The 14,464-nt window shown below is 45.7% G+C and overlaps 1 protein-coding gene across 4 annotated transcripts in view; it reads right to left on the bottom strand.

Annotated features, from left to right (window-relative positions):
- The window catches only part of LOC117005102 (uncharacterized protein C18orf25-like), a 60,574-nt gene that overhangs the window by 38,136 nt on the left and 7,974 nt on the right, over nucleotides 1-14,464 (bottom strand). For all 4 annotated transcript variants that reach the window (XM_033076387.1, XM_033076388.2, XM_033076386.1 and 1 more), the window contains exon 2: nucleotides 5,197-6,010. In XM_033076387.1, coding sequence (XP_032932278.1) covers nucleotides 5,197-5,917 — 721 coding nt within the window. In that variant the 5' untranslated portion in view covers nucleotides 5,918-6,010. The remainder of the gene's footprint in view (nucleotides 1-5,196; nucleotides 6,011-14,464) is intronic.

Below are 14,464 nucleotides of genomic sequence, written 5' to 3' on the forward strand. Positions count from 1 at the left end.
CTTGTCTTCTACTCAAAATAACATATACTTTATAGTAACTATTAACATTCCTCTGACTGCATTTTAGCTAAAATAATTACAGTAATTTCACGCATATAAGGCGCACCCTTTTGACTAAAATTTTGGTCCGAACCCGGAAGTGCGCCTTATACCCCGGAGCGCCTTATATATGGGCAAAGTTCGGAAATTTGCCAACCCGGAAGTGCGAGCCCCCAGCAGCCCTGAGCCGAGCCTGCCCGGCCCCGAGCGGGAGCGGGGCCGGGGCCACCCAGCCCTGGAGGCAGCCCCGAGTGGGGCTGATCCTGCCTGGCCCCAAGCCGAGCCAGTAAACCCCGCGATCGCGCGATTCCGTTACTAATTCGTTACTTTTGTTGCACGCGGATCCTCGCTGCAAAAAAAAGTGCGCCTTATATGCCAGTGCGCCTTATATATGGACAAAGTTTGGAAATTTGCTGACACCCAGAAGTGCGCCTTATACTCCGGTGCGCCTTATACTCGTGAAATTACTGTACATAAAATTGTACCTTTTTCCTAAAATTTTGTTCCTTTTATATATTCAATGTATTTTTCCTCCCTGAAAAAATAGTCCTTCCATTCATATACTCCTAGTATTGAACATCCAATATGATACTGTTAATCTTTAGTCATGTATCTTATCCTAAAATCAAGTAACTAAATGACAGTCTTTCCGATTTCCACAGGCTTATATGAACAGACTAAGTAACATTGAGTAAGTTTTAATTGCAATTTAAATAAAAACTATTGATGATGGTATGTGAGACAACCTACCCCAGGTTTTTAATAGCTAAAAATGAACTAGCATAGTCAAAGTTGATAAAATTGTTTTGCAAACTGAAGAAACTAGGTATTGAAATATATAGTACCCTGCAAAACTATTTTTAAAAGGCATCATTCATAGTACATCTAAAATTTACAGTAGCAGCAAATCGGTGTTTCAAATGCTTCCCTTGCAGTTCTTATAACAAGCCTTATTAAATCTTTTCTTTATTTGTGGTTTTCAGGGTTAAAAAAATCAAGCAAAAAACCCCCCAGATTTTTAATATTAAAAATATTAGCATTTATCTAACTGGTCTCTTTGCTATCTGTAAACTTACAACTCTGTAGTTTTTTTGAAGTTATGCCAAGCTAAAACACGAAGAAATTTGCAGTTACAAAAGGGGTCAGAAGCCAAGATTCGCATCTTATTTTCAAAACTACCTCCTGCAAAACAGCACTTAAGAAATGCCCAAACCTTGTCTCTTTATGTGATCTATTAAACATAATCTAAATAATAACCAAATCTACAGTTATTGAATTTAGGTCTCACAAGATAACAATTTAAGGAGATATGTTGCATCTTAATTCTAACTAGCAATGGTGTATTCCTCCATGTTGCTATGCTTACTGACATTTCCAAATGAGTATGTTACAGCAAATCCTTAACAGATTATTTTTCCCCTGTTCTTATAGAAGCGTCATCCTGAGTTACTTGAACCAAATTTATCCTTTGCAAGATACCTTTTCCAAGGTATACGTACAGTTCTTGAGAGGAAGTAACCTGGTTGAGAGTCCCTCATACATACACACTATGACCCCCCCTTTGGATTTCTTCATATTAAAAAAAAAAAAAAAATTCCTTTTTTTTAACAAAGTGAGCTGCAACACATTTCCAGCATCAACACTCAAACTTTTCAAGATTTTTCTGAAAGCCTAAAACATGAGTGATCCTTATTTCAATTCAGAGTTTTCTGAGTTGTAAAAAGCACAATCATGGTGAAAATGTAAATATTTTTCTATTATATTTGAATTTTAAAAAACGCTTTTCTCCTTTCAAAAAAATGTTTATATAGAAATATTGATTCCCTGACTTGCTCTTATGCCAATTTCATTCAGAGCTAATTTTGCATGGTCAAATTTGAAATTGTTTGAAGGAAAAACTTTCAACAGCAGCAGATCTAGCAGAACCTATTCAAGGGTTCAAAGATCATCCTCTTAGGCTGTGAATGCTATCCAGTGTTTAAGAATGGCAAAATCTTAAATGCCAACAGAGAGGCTCAGTCATTAAAAGATAAGAAATTGCTGTTTGTCTGAAGTAACTAAAAAATCCTGGCATTCCCTTGAATTAAAGAGTCTGAGATTATGACTGCTCAGGTCAGTGAGAAGATTCTCAGTAGCACCCTTGAAGTTCAGATTGAACCTGTATTTTCAGGTGCAAGTTAACATCACAGAAAGCATTCAGAATAACATAACTTATATTGTGCTTAGGTCCTATGGAGTTCACAATACTTGCACTGAAGTATCACCAGGAAGATCTCAACTCTACTCTTCAATCTTTCTTGAGAAGAAAACCGAGTCTGACAGTATTTTAATGCATGTGACATTTGAGTTCAGCAGAGAGAACTGACTCTCTACAGCATAACTGTTCTGTTTGTAACTTCATGGCATTATGTATTCACTAAACATTTTCTTTACCTTACTAGTTTAGCCAAACCCATGCTATTTAAATGGATGAAGTTTAGTTACACAACATGAAAGACTACTATATTCTCAAATGTGGCACTTCAATTTTCAGACCACACACAAGCAAACTATTGGCTGTTGCAATACTGAGAGAAGGTTAAGAGCCAGAGTATGCATAACCTTCATACGTGAAGGCCACATTAACTGTCACTAAAAATTTTAGAGTATCTCTGTTGGCAAAGCTATTTTTCAGACTGTTTGAAAACCAGTCCCAATAATAAGCGATGTTGAGACAGTAACCAGCACTACAGCTGAAATGTCCAAATACACTAAGACTGAGGGGAACATAGACTACCTGTAAGACTCTTCTGCTTCAATGCATAGACTTTTTCAAAAGTAATTGCAAAAGTTTTTCATGATTATGTCCTGATAGTCAAGTTCAAGCATCAAGCTAAACATCTTTTGACTGTGTGCAGAGGACATTCATGCACTGAATTTCCAGTAATGTTTTTTGATACCTTGTAATAATTTCTAACTGTGTTTGTTCCCTAAATTTTGAAGAGATTCACAGTGTAATGCCAAGTGCACTAAAGTAGCTTTCTAGTCAAGAAAAATAATTTAAGTACTTTGCCAGTTCCAATAAGAGGGATTGCAAATGGCATGTGAACCTACCACTGCGATGGAGAGCTGGAAGTCCTACTCACACTCAGAGCTCCACTGCATCTGTTAAGACCACAATATTTCATTAACCACAAGTAGCATAGGATGCATTTTGGCCACCCTTGTCCTTAATGTCTATAATGTTTTTCTCTTGTACTTGGAAAACATTTCCCACAAACCAAAGTAATTTCTATTTAAAGGAAAACCAGAATGTGGCAGGTACACATTGCACCTAATTGAAGCAAAAGGACAGCTCAAACATTTGAATGTCGTAAGTGGAATTTAGCATAAAGCAAATGATATGTGCTATGAATAAGCACCATTGTTCCTCAGGATGGTTTGTGCACTCCCATATCTTGCATCACAGGCAAAACTGGGTCTTAGTATAATCATCACTAAATAATCAAGTTCTTCTATGTACTACAGTGGGACTTCTTCACTGCAAGCATCTTGTGGTTAAGACCAAGAACTCAAATACAAAAGAACCTAGTGACACAAATTACCCTAGAGTGGTTTCAGATCTCTGCAATGGAAGTCAGAAATCTAAGCAGATGTGAAAATATCCTGTGGTGCCTTCCTGGGTCACAAGATCCTTTTATGACTTAAAGAAAAAGAATATAACCTGGGGGACTTATTGTGTAAGTTTGGTGGGGTTTGTGAGGTCAGGAGAAACCTGTCCCAAAACTCAATGAAATAGTCTTCTTCAACAGGCTTTAAATGAGGCTTTAATTGCCCAGCAAAGTATAAATATAGCAAAGAAAAAGGCATAAAATTATAAAAGCTAGAAGTCTGAGTAACTATTAAATTGGTAAATATTTTCAAATCTCTATTAAAAGTTTACTACACAATAATTATAGACTATGCCTTTCCCAGACTTTCTAATAATAAACATTTACTTTGTGCAACTTGCTTCCTAGCAATATGTGGGAAAAATCCCAGTTCTCATGATGACAAAATCATTCACCATAATCAAGTCAGTTAAAACAGTTATTTGTAAAATCTGCTGGAAATATTTTAATTCATCTAGAAACATTAGTTCAGTAACTTAAGACTAATTGCAGTTTTCCTTTAAATCTTCTTGCCCTATGTAAGCTGATCTTTATCTCCAAAAAAACCCCAACACCCCAACTTCTAACACAAGAGGCAAAAAGGCATGTTATCTAGTAAAAATTGGCAAAGCAAAAAGTTTATTTTGATGTGATTTTATTTTTGATTGCCATATGATGATGATTCTGTGGTATAATATGCTGAAATATTTTTTCACACAAAATCCTCTCAACAGCAATTGAGCTAATAAAATAACAAAGATTCAGCAGACAAATAACTTGAAGAATTAATGTTTCTTTTGCTAATAAAACGATGAGAAGGTCCTTAATTTGCTGCCTATAATCTTAACACAGATGTGTCAGAAAATTAAAAATATAGAAATTATAGATCCTTATGACATGGGAAAATGGTAACAGTTTTGTCTAGGATGTTGAAAATTTAGGTGTGGATAGAGCTTGGGCACCCACATAAACAAATTCATTTTTCTATCCTAAAATAGGTGACCAGCTGCAATCTGCAAGAACTAAGAATTAGGCTAAGGAGGTTTGTCATACACTGAAACATAGAGCTGAAAGCACAGTGCAATAATGAACAGGGACTTCCTGTAACACAGGCAAGAGGTATGCTGAATTATTTCTAACACAGCTGCCAATCTGTGGTCTTAAGATATTAAAGCAAAGCTGGCTATTTATCTTCAGAATGTATTTATTAGATTATCACCACCTAATGGGATTTGACAGCACTGACAAGAGCTTATCTACGCTTACAAATGAAAAGATCTGAAAATTCCAGAATTCAAAGATAGTATTTCCTCCAATTTACCATTTCTATGCTTTGTTGGTGTGAAAAAGTGATCTGAAACCTCAGGACAGATTTTAAAATTTGCCCATGTCTTAATACACTGCAGTCTTCAAATTAACAGAGCTGCAGTTCTCCTGGTTTTTCTCAAGTGTCACTCATCTAATTTAGCACAACAGCTGAAAAATGATGTCAGATGTGTTACAGTTCAGTTTAAAAAACATCCTCTACCTGGTATCTCTGCAGTGATTGTCTTGCTGCTCCCTGAAATCTCTTCATCATCATCTGATGAGCTTGTGCTTGAGTCACACGTCAAGTCACTGTCGCTGGTACTGCTGTCCTGCAGCAGGTTGTACTTCTTGCGAGCAGCTGCCTCCCGCTTCTGTCTCAAGAGCCGGATTCTTTCTTTGTGCTTTTGACTTCGATGACCTTTTACCTTGGTAGCTCGACCATTCTGCTTATCACTAGACTGTCGGTTTTTCTTGGCAGCCATTGTTGAAGTTTCACTTTCAGACCTGGATCTCCTGGATTTCCTCCCAACTGCAGCCCCAGACACCGCAGAAAGGTCTCCCTCTACAGCAGCTTCAACTTGACAGGGTTCATTCTCTTCTGGGGAAGACAATGTGTCTGAGTCAGCCAAATGCCCACTGGAGGAAGGGGAAAGCATGCAGTGATTAGAAGAGTCACTTTCATAAACTCGACCACCCATTGGCCTATCGCTCTCTGTAGATGCCAACTGAGACTCTGAAGAGTCTCGCCTCAGTTCCATCAGTAAGCAAGGCATTGAAGAAAGCACTGCTGAGTCTGCTGCAGTATGCATGTTGTCTTTCCGAGTTTGTGTCTCGAGTTCTATAGGTCCATGTTCATCAGGAGCAGTTTCTTGCTTTTCAGAAGACTTTGGTGGAACTTCTGAATCAACAAGTTCTGCTTTTCCCACTGTCTCCATCTTCATTTCAGAACACCAAGGTCCTCCTGGTCTCAAAGCACGGAGCACATGGTCTGGAAGACTGGGTGAACTAGATAAGGTCTTCAGCAATACAGCAGCCTAAACAAGAACAGAAGAGGAAGAATAAGTCACCCAAATAACTCAGTCCTGCTCTTCACAGTATTACCTAAACAACACATTACTTACAGCTACAGACAGTATGTTAATAGAATCCTAGAATAGTTTGGGTTGGAAGGGACCTTCAAGGTCATCTCATTCCAAGATGGACAGGGACACCTTCCACTAGACCAAGTAGCTCAAAGTCCCATCCTGGCCTCGAATACTTCCAGAGATGGGACATCCACGACTTCCTTGGGCAACCTGTTCCAAGTGCCTCACCACCCTCAGTGAAAACTTTCTTCCCAATCTCTAATCTAAACCTGCCCTCTGTCAGTTTGAAGCCATTCCCCCTTGCCAAAGTCCCTCTCCAGCTTTCTTGCAGCCCCTTTAGCTACTGGAAGGTGCTTTAAAGTCTCCCCAGAGCCTTCTCTTCTCCAAGTTGAAGAACCCTAACTCTCTCAACCTGTCTTCATAGGAAAGTATAAATGTTTTTTCATTTACTTTTTCCTAGTGAACTCACTGTATTACACCAAACTATTCTTCCTTTTACACACTGTTGTGGGTTGGCGAGGTTTAGAAATTTTTCCCATTATTATGTTAAGCTAGCCGGGATGGCTCTCCTATTAGCCGTTAAGAGCTGGAGACAAAGGACTAGCTGAAGCAACCTGATGGCTCCATTAGGGAAAGGTGGAGTCCTGCTTTTGTTTTCGGCAAGTAAGAGGACACTGGGGGTAGGAGAACTCTTACAGTTCGCCGGCCGAACTCGAGGAGAGAGGTTCCTTTTCTCCTGTTGGGATCAGGCTTCTCGGATTTGGACTGCTAAAGCTTCCTGCTTCCTCTGAACAACTGGGAACTGGGACGCTCACGGTGAGCAGAGTTCCTTCCTCACCCTTTCTTCCACCTGGGGCAGAGAGGCCACCTGGCCCCCTCCCCTGCCCCTGCAGCAGCCGCGACTGAGAAACCGCCTGCCCTGCTCCATCGGAGAGCCATCGGTGACTGAAAAAGGGACTGGGACTGAATTCCGTTCTGTTCTGTCACTGTTTTTTTTCTTTCATATAGCTGATGCTGTTTTTGTTTGTCTTATAAATATATCAGTAAAGAACTGTTATTCCCAACCTATACCTTTTTTGTGCCTGAGAGTTCCTGAATTTCCTTTTCCTGGTAATACTGTCCCTTTAAACCGGGACACACACCCATGAAAGATGGTATTGGAGTCACATAAAATTTGATTATTCTAGTGAGGCAAATCACTACAGATCAGAAAATAAAAATATTTCCAAAGTATTACTTTATAAAATTTAATATATCCTAAGCAACATATGCTAAACTTCTTTACCTAGAACTGGAAATATAATTCAATGCAGAATTGTAGTCCTTATGAATAATGCCAGACTCAAATTCCTAGACTTGGCAGTCATCCACCTGGACAGACCAGAATATAGTTGTTTCCATATCTATGAGAAATCTACTTTTAGATGAACAGGATCTCAACCTTATAAATTATATTACAAAGTTTTAATGGCAATTTGAAAACTTACAGTACCAATGTGACATAGGAGAAATCCTGTCACTTTGCAGAGAAACTGAACAGTTGCTGAAGATAACAGAGCAAGACTACAAACACCTTTCTTTTCCAGTGGAACCACTCTGCCAGTAGATTTTATGTACAGTAATTTCACGAATACAAGCCGCAGCAATTTGAAAAAAATTTTGGTGGAAACCCGGAAGTGCGGCTAATACTCGGGGGCGGCTAATATGTGAATAATTTTCTGACATTTACAACCCCAGACGTGCCAGCCAGGGTGCCGAGCCAAGCACCTGACAGCAAAAGCCGGCATTCCGCGATTGTTACAAAGTGTTACTCTGTTGCCCTGGCTCCCTGCAGGCAGCACGGGGGGCGGGGAGAGAGGCGGGAGAGCTCTCTTTCCTCCTCTGCCGCAGCCCAGGGGAGACGGGGAGAGCCCGCGCCGCCATTGCCGCGGCCCGGGGAGTGGGGGGGAAGCCCACGCTGCCATTGCCGCGGCCCGGGGAGGGGGGGGAAGCCCGCGCCGCCATTACCGCGGCCCGGGGACGGGGGGAGAAGCCCACGCCGCCATTGCCACGGCCCGGGGAGGAGGGGGGAAGCCCGCGCCTCCATTGCCGCGGCCCGGGGACGGGGGGGAAGCCCGCGCCGCCATTGCCGCGGCCCGGGGAGGGAGGGGGAAGCCCGCGCCACCATTGCCGCGGCCCGGGGAGCCGACGGTAGCCCCGCGCAGCCATTGCCGCTGTTCAGGGAGGAGGCGGGGTGCTCTGTCCCCGCCCGTCGCAGCAGGAGCAGGCAGGCTCCATCCTGGCCCGCCACGGCAGGAGCGGGGAAACTCCGTCCCCGCCCACCGCCGGCACCACGGGCGCAGGAAAGCTCCGTCCCCGCCCGCCGCCGCTGCCGTAAGAGCAGGGGAAGCTCCGTCCCTGCCTGCCACCGTGAGGCAGCGCCGACCCGGGGTGACCGATCCCAGTGGCAGCGGCGAGCGGTGCCGAGTGGCGGCCGGCCCCGAGCCCAGTGGCAGCGGCGGCCGGCCCCGAGCGGCGGGTGGCCCCGAGCCCAGTGGCAGCGGCAGGCAGCCCCAAGCCCAGTGGCAGCGGCGGCGGCCGGCCCCAAGCCCAGTGGCAGCGGCGGCGGCCGACCCCGAGCGGCAGCGCTGGGCTGGGCCACCTGGCCCCGTCAGCAGCCCCTAGCGGGCCGAGCCTGCACAGCCTTAGCTCAGCCAGTAAACCCCGCCCTCCCGCGGTTCTGTTACTAATTGGCAAATTTGTTGCACGCGGGTCCTCGCTGCGAACGACAGAGCGGCTTAGATTCGGGTGCGGCTTATTTATGGCCAAAAACCGAAATGTTTGCCAACACCCAGAGATGCGGCTTATACTCAGTGCGGCTTGTATTCGTGAATTTACTGTATCAAATATTTATAAAAAGCGCCATGAAGTGCTACTAAATAGTCAGAGACGCAGAGTATACAATATCCATAGGCATTGCCTTTAGAAGCATGAGCTAAGTATAACGCAGATTTGTTCTCAGCAGAAAACAACCATGGATGCCAGTGAGTCATGTAAAGACTTTTTAGGAGTACAGTAATTTCACGAATACAAGCCGCAGCAATTTGACAAAAATTTTGGTGGAAACCCGGAAGTGCGGCTAATACTCGGGGCGGCTAATATGTGAATAATTTTCTGACATTTACAACCCCAGACGTGCCAGCCAGGGCGCCGAGCCAAGCACCTGCCAGTAAAAGCCGGCATTCCGCGATTGTTACAGTGTTACTGTGTTGCCCTGGCTCCCTGCAGGCAGCACGGGGGGCGGGGAGAGAGGCGGGAGAGCTCTCTTTCCTCCTCTGCCGCAGCCCAGGGGAGGACGGGTGGGGGGGTGCGCCACCATTGCCGGGGTTCGGGGAGGACGGGGTGGGGGCCGCGCCGCCATTGCCGTGGCTTGGGGAGCCGACGGGAGCCCCGCGCAGCCATTTCCGCGGCTTGGGGAGCCGACGGGGGCCCTGCACCGCCATTGCCGCGGCCCGGGGAGGACGGGGGGGGGGCGCCGCCGTTGCCGCGGCTCGGGGAGCCGACGGGGGCCCTGCGCCGCCATTGCCGCGGCCCGGGGAGGACGGGGGGGGGGAGCGCCGCCATTGCCGCGGCTCCGGGAGCCGACGGGAGCCCCGCGCAGCCATTGCCGCGGCTTGGGGAGCCGACGGGGGCCCTGCACCACCATTGCCGCGGTCCGGGGAGGACGGGGGGGGGGCGCCACCGTTGCCGCGGCTCGGGGAGCCGACGGGGGCCCTGCGCCGCCATTGCCGCGGCCCAGGGAGGACGGGGGGGGGGGGGGCGCCGCCATTGCCGCGGCTCCGGGAGCCGACGGGAACCCCGCGCAGCCATTGCCGCGGCTCGGGGAGGAGGCGGGGTGCTTTGTCCGCGCCCGCCGCCGGCGCCACGGGCGCGGGAAAGCTCCGTCCCTGCCCGCCGCCGCTGCCGTAGGAGCGGGGGAAGCTCCGTCCCTGCCTGCCACCGCGGGGCAGCGTCGACCCGGGGTGACCGAGCCCAGTGGCAGCGGCAGCCGGCCCCGAGCGGCAGCACCGGGCTGGGCCACCTGGCCCCGTCAGCAGCCCCTCGCGGGCCGAGCCTGCACAGCCTTAGCTCAGCCAGTAAACCCCGCCCTCCCGCGGTTCTGTTACTAATTGCACGCGGGTCCTCGCTGCGAACGACAGAGCGGCTTATATTCGGGTGTGGCTTATTTATGGACAAAAACCGAAATATTTGCCAACACCCAGAGATGCGGCTTATACTCAGTGCGGCTTGTATTCGTGAATTTACTGTACTCAATACACCATTCAAGTGCTCCTTGAGTGTCTCCCATACAAGTCCTGGTTATATGAAAACCTACAGGCTGATCTAGTTTTTCTCAAATCTGCCAGGAAAACAGCATCAAATGGTATGAGTTGCAACCAAGAAACAGTAACCATCCACACCAGTATCCTACATTTTACATCAATTTATAATTTAATAAATTTCATTGCTTCAGTGCAAATACAAAAACCAAGCTGTTTATCTGATTGATAACTTGTATGTTATAAACCCAAGAGTACCTGAAGCATCTTCAGGAAAATTTTTAGAGATCAACAGTTATCATTTTACCTTCATTAGTCACACTTTGCCTTCCACCTAAATTTTCGCTTATAATTCAACATATAATAAAGATCTTTCATTCCACACATTTGCTTACAGATTAATGGTATGAAACAAATAATTTATGGGTTTAGAAGCATAGAAACAATAAATTTACAGCACTTTAAAAAAGTGCAGATGAGAAAGAGTAGTAGCAATATTTAATCTACTGCTTTAAAAAATGTATTTCTGCAGACAAGGCAATTAGTATTTGAAGAGCCTGAGAAAGCATGGATGGCTCAGAAAGGTTTTTCAGTATCCTGACAATCCATCAGATTCCTGATCCATCTCAAGCTTCCTGTAACTGTATGTTTGTAATTGCATGCTGTTTCCCTCCCTCCATCTGCAGCACAATATGAGGCTACTTCCCTGACTCTAAAAGGTGCCGTGTAAAGCTCAGTGTTGTCCTGCCCACCCTAACCCACTTTGAAACTTCATTTTTAAACAATATTAAAAGAGAGTTCGTGCTTCCTTTGGGCTAATGAATGAAAGAAATGCTGTATGGTACAAGGGAATTATGAAAATACTTATGGGAGAGGAACACCAGTGTTAAGGAAAAAAAGGTTAGTTAATCTCAGATAACAAAAGAAAGATAAGTTCAGGTCTGCTAAATGAGGAAAAAAAAAAGCCCAAACACACTGGAAAACATTTTACTTAAAAGAAAAACAAACAGAGGAATAAAATACATACTGTAAAATACAGCAACATACATATAAAAAAAATGTTTGTGAATACTGAGTAAAACTCTCTTGAAAGCAACTTAAAAGAAGAATTTTCAGAGATAGTAATTTAATGTAGGAACCAATTTATTTCCAAGGCCACAGCACAGCATCAACAAACCCTAATGAGTACACATGTTCTGAGACATAAATGCATCCCTATACTGTAATAAAATCATTATTTCTATCTATTTCACCCACAAATCTTCATTACCAAATAATTCTTCTATTACATGGCTAAGTAAAACCCAGATTTGATGACTGGATGACTAACCAATTCATACACAGTGGGATTTGTATTGTACCTGCTAGAGCAACTCCCAGTTTTTCTAAGAATTTTAAAATGTACATGCAAGGAAAAATTTGGTTGCTCAAACACATATCAAAAGAGTACTAGTCTGGACAAAAGAAATATATTTAAATATTCATACTAATAACTACACAACAGCTTCTGCACTATTCAGCCTTTTAGTCCAGAGAACAAAGAACAGAGCTTCACAAGAAGCTAAAGGTCAGCCAAAGTGAACTAGAGACTTTTCACAATTATCCTACTTGGAAATATCATCTACATAGCAGCTTCCAAAGGGACTATAAGAACACCTGTACTTGCTTTTCCATCTCTCTAGCCTATCAGTTAGAAAAAAATGTTTCATCTATATGTTGCCACCTTGCTAACAGTCTAATTACAATGATTTTAAAGGTTTTTTTCATTATTAAGTAGGAACTTCAACTACTCAAACCATGCCGATTTGATCGCTCATACAGTGATCAGTTAATTATATTTCCAGTGAGATGGTAGCCCAGGGACTAGTACAGTAATTTCACGATTATAAGCCACACCATTTTGACTAAAATTTTGGTCCGAACCCAAAGTGCGGCTTATAATCAGGTGCGGCTTATATATGGACAAAGAACAAAAAGTTGCTGTTTTAGTTTGGAGGACAGGTGTTTGCTGAGAAAGGCAGGAACTTCTCTTTGAAATGGAGAATGTAAACCCCCTCCCTCCAAATTATTATAAGTTTGAGATCAAGGGGCTTTCAGGCAAAGATATGGGAATTAGGAATAACAGTTCTTTACTAGGGAAATTAAAATAGAAATACAATACTACAAAGAAACAAACTCCAAACCCTGACACAGTCAGAGTACAACCTGACACCCCGTCAGGCAGGGTGTTGGTAGCAGTCCCGTTAAATGGTGGTTGCAGTCCCCGTGCAGTGACAGATGTGATTCAGTTGAAGCAGTGGTCCTGTAGAAGGTGTAGTTTCCCTCCGGAGGTCCAGTGGTGATGTGGAGAAATCCGGTTTTCCTCTGGAGTCCAGTGGAGAAAGGGGCTACCTTAGTGTCCCAAAACCTCTGTTTTTATCTTGGTAAGAAATGTTGGGCTCTTCCCCCTGGCTGGAGCAACTTCCAATGGGATGAAGTAATTTTATCAGTCACACAGTGGGACTCAATGGGCCATTAGCAGAAGATAACTCCCTGGAGAAAGGATGGGTTGTGAAAAGATAAAGAACAATGCCCTGCCTGGTTTCAATGGATGGTCCATTAGCAGAGTATCTCCCACGGAAATAAGGATCACAGCCCCCACGCTCAACAGATGGTGATAGAATAGATACCTTTTATCACACTCTGTATTGTAACCAAAGACAGTTGCCGACACCCGGACGTGCGGTTTATAATCAGGTGCACCTTATAATTGTGAAATTACTGTAATTTTGCAACACTATATTTGGTCAACATCAACCTGTATTTCTGTGTGCATGGAAAAAATACTTGCTCTGGTAAGATTTGTACTCTCCAGGTCCCTTGAGCTATTTAGACATCAAAAATTTGAGTATTAGTATGTAAATAAAATAGAACTTTATCACAGTGGAAAAAAGTCTACTGTGACTCAGAGTTTGACACAGAGAAGAACACAGTTCAGGGGAAAATATCTATGCCAAGAAAAGCCTTGTCTCAAAGAAAGAAATGAGACATTGACAAGTCCTTGACCTGGGTAAGCACTACTCAGCAACAACCAAAACATCAGTGTGTTATCAACTTTATCCTCATACTGAATCCAAAGGACGGCACTGTAACAGCTACTGAGAAGAAATTAACTTTATCGCTGCTGAAAGCAGGACATATGGTCTGGTCAAATGAGAGAAGAGGTGACATGCCCAAGTTCTATAGAAAGGCTGGAAAGGAGCTGTAAGCTAACCAAACCCTCACCTCAAATCATTTCTCATTCACAAGCCTTAATATTATTTACAGTAATTTCACGACTATAAGGCGCAACCTTTTGACTAAAATTTTCTCCCGAACCCAGAAGTGCACCTTATAGTCCGGTGCGCCTCATATAATGGAGAAAGTTGCGAAATTCGCAAACCCGGAAGTGTGAGCCGCATGGGGGGGCGGTGCTGCGGGAGTGCCAAGTCGCGAGCGGGGGGGCGGGAGCGGGCAGCTGCAGCCGGTAGGAGCTGCGCAGGGAGGGAGGGAACTGCCCCCGGCCCCAGCTCCGGTGCGGGGGGAACGAGAAGCCACCGGGTGGCGCCGGGCGCAGGGGGAACGAGGAGGCCGCCGGGTGGCACTGGGTGCAGGGGGAATGAGAAGCCGCTGGGCGCGGTGGCTGTGGCCCGAGCGCGGGGGGAACGAGAAGCCGCTGGGCGGCGGCGGTCGCGGCCCAGGGGCAGGGAGAACAAGGAGCCACTGGGCGGCGGCGGCGGCGCTGGCTGCGGTCTGGGCGCAGGGAAAACGAGGAGCCACCGGCAGCGGTGGAGCGGCCCAGGCCTGCCGGCATCGGGGCAGTGGCGCCGTAGTCCGGGCAGCGGGGAGAAAGAGCCGTGGTGGCACAGCCCGGGCAGCTGGGGGAACGCACCGCGGCGGCGCAGCCTCGGCAGCTGGGGGAAAGTACGGTGGCGCAGCCCAGGCGGCGGGGGAAAGCCGCCACCATCGGGGCAGCGGCGGCGTGTGGGAAAAGCCCGGGGGGAACGCGGGTCTCCCAGAGCAGCACGCGGTTCCCGGAGCGCCGGGGGAGTGCGGGGCTCCTGGCACGGCACGAGGCACCCGGAGC

This window comes from Catharus ustulatus, chromosome W (genome assembly GCF_009819885.2).
Source record: "Catharus ustulatus isolate bCatUst1 chromosome W, bCatUst1.pri.v2, whole genome shotgun sequence".
NCBI lineage: Eukaryota > Metazoa > Chordata > Aves > Passeriformes > Turdidae > Catharus > Catharus ustulatus.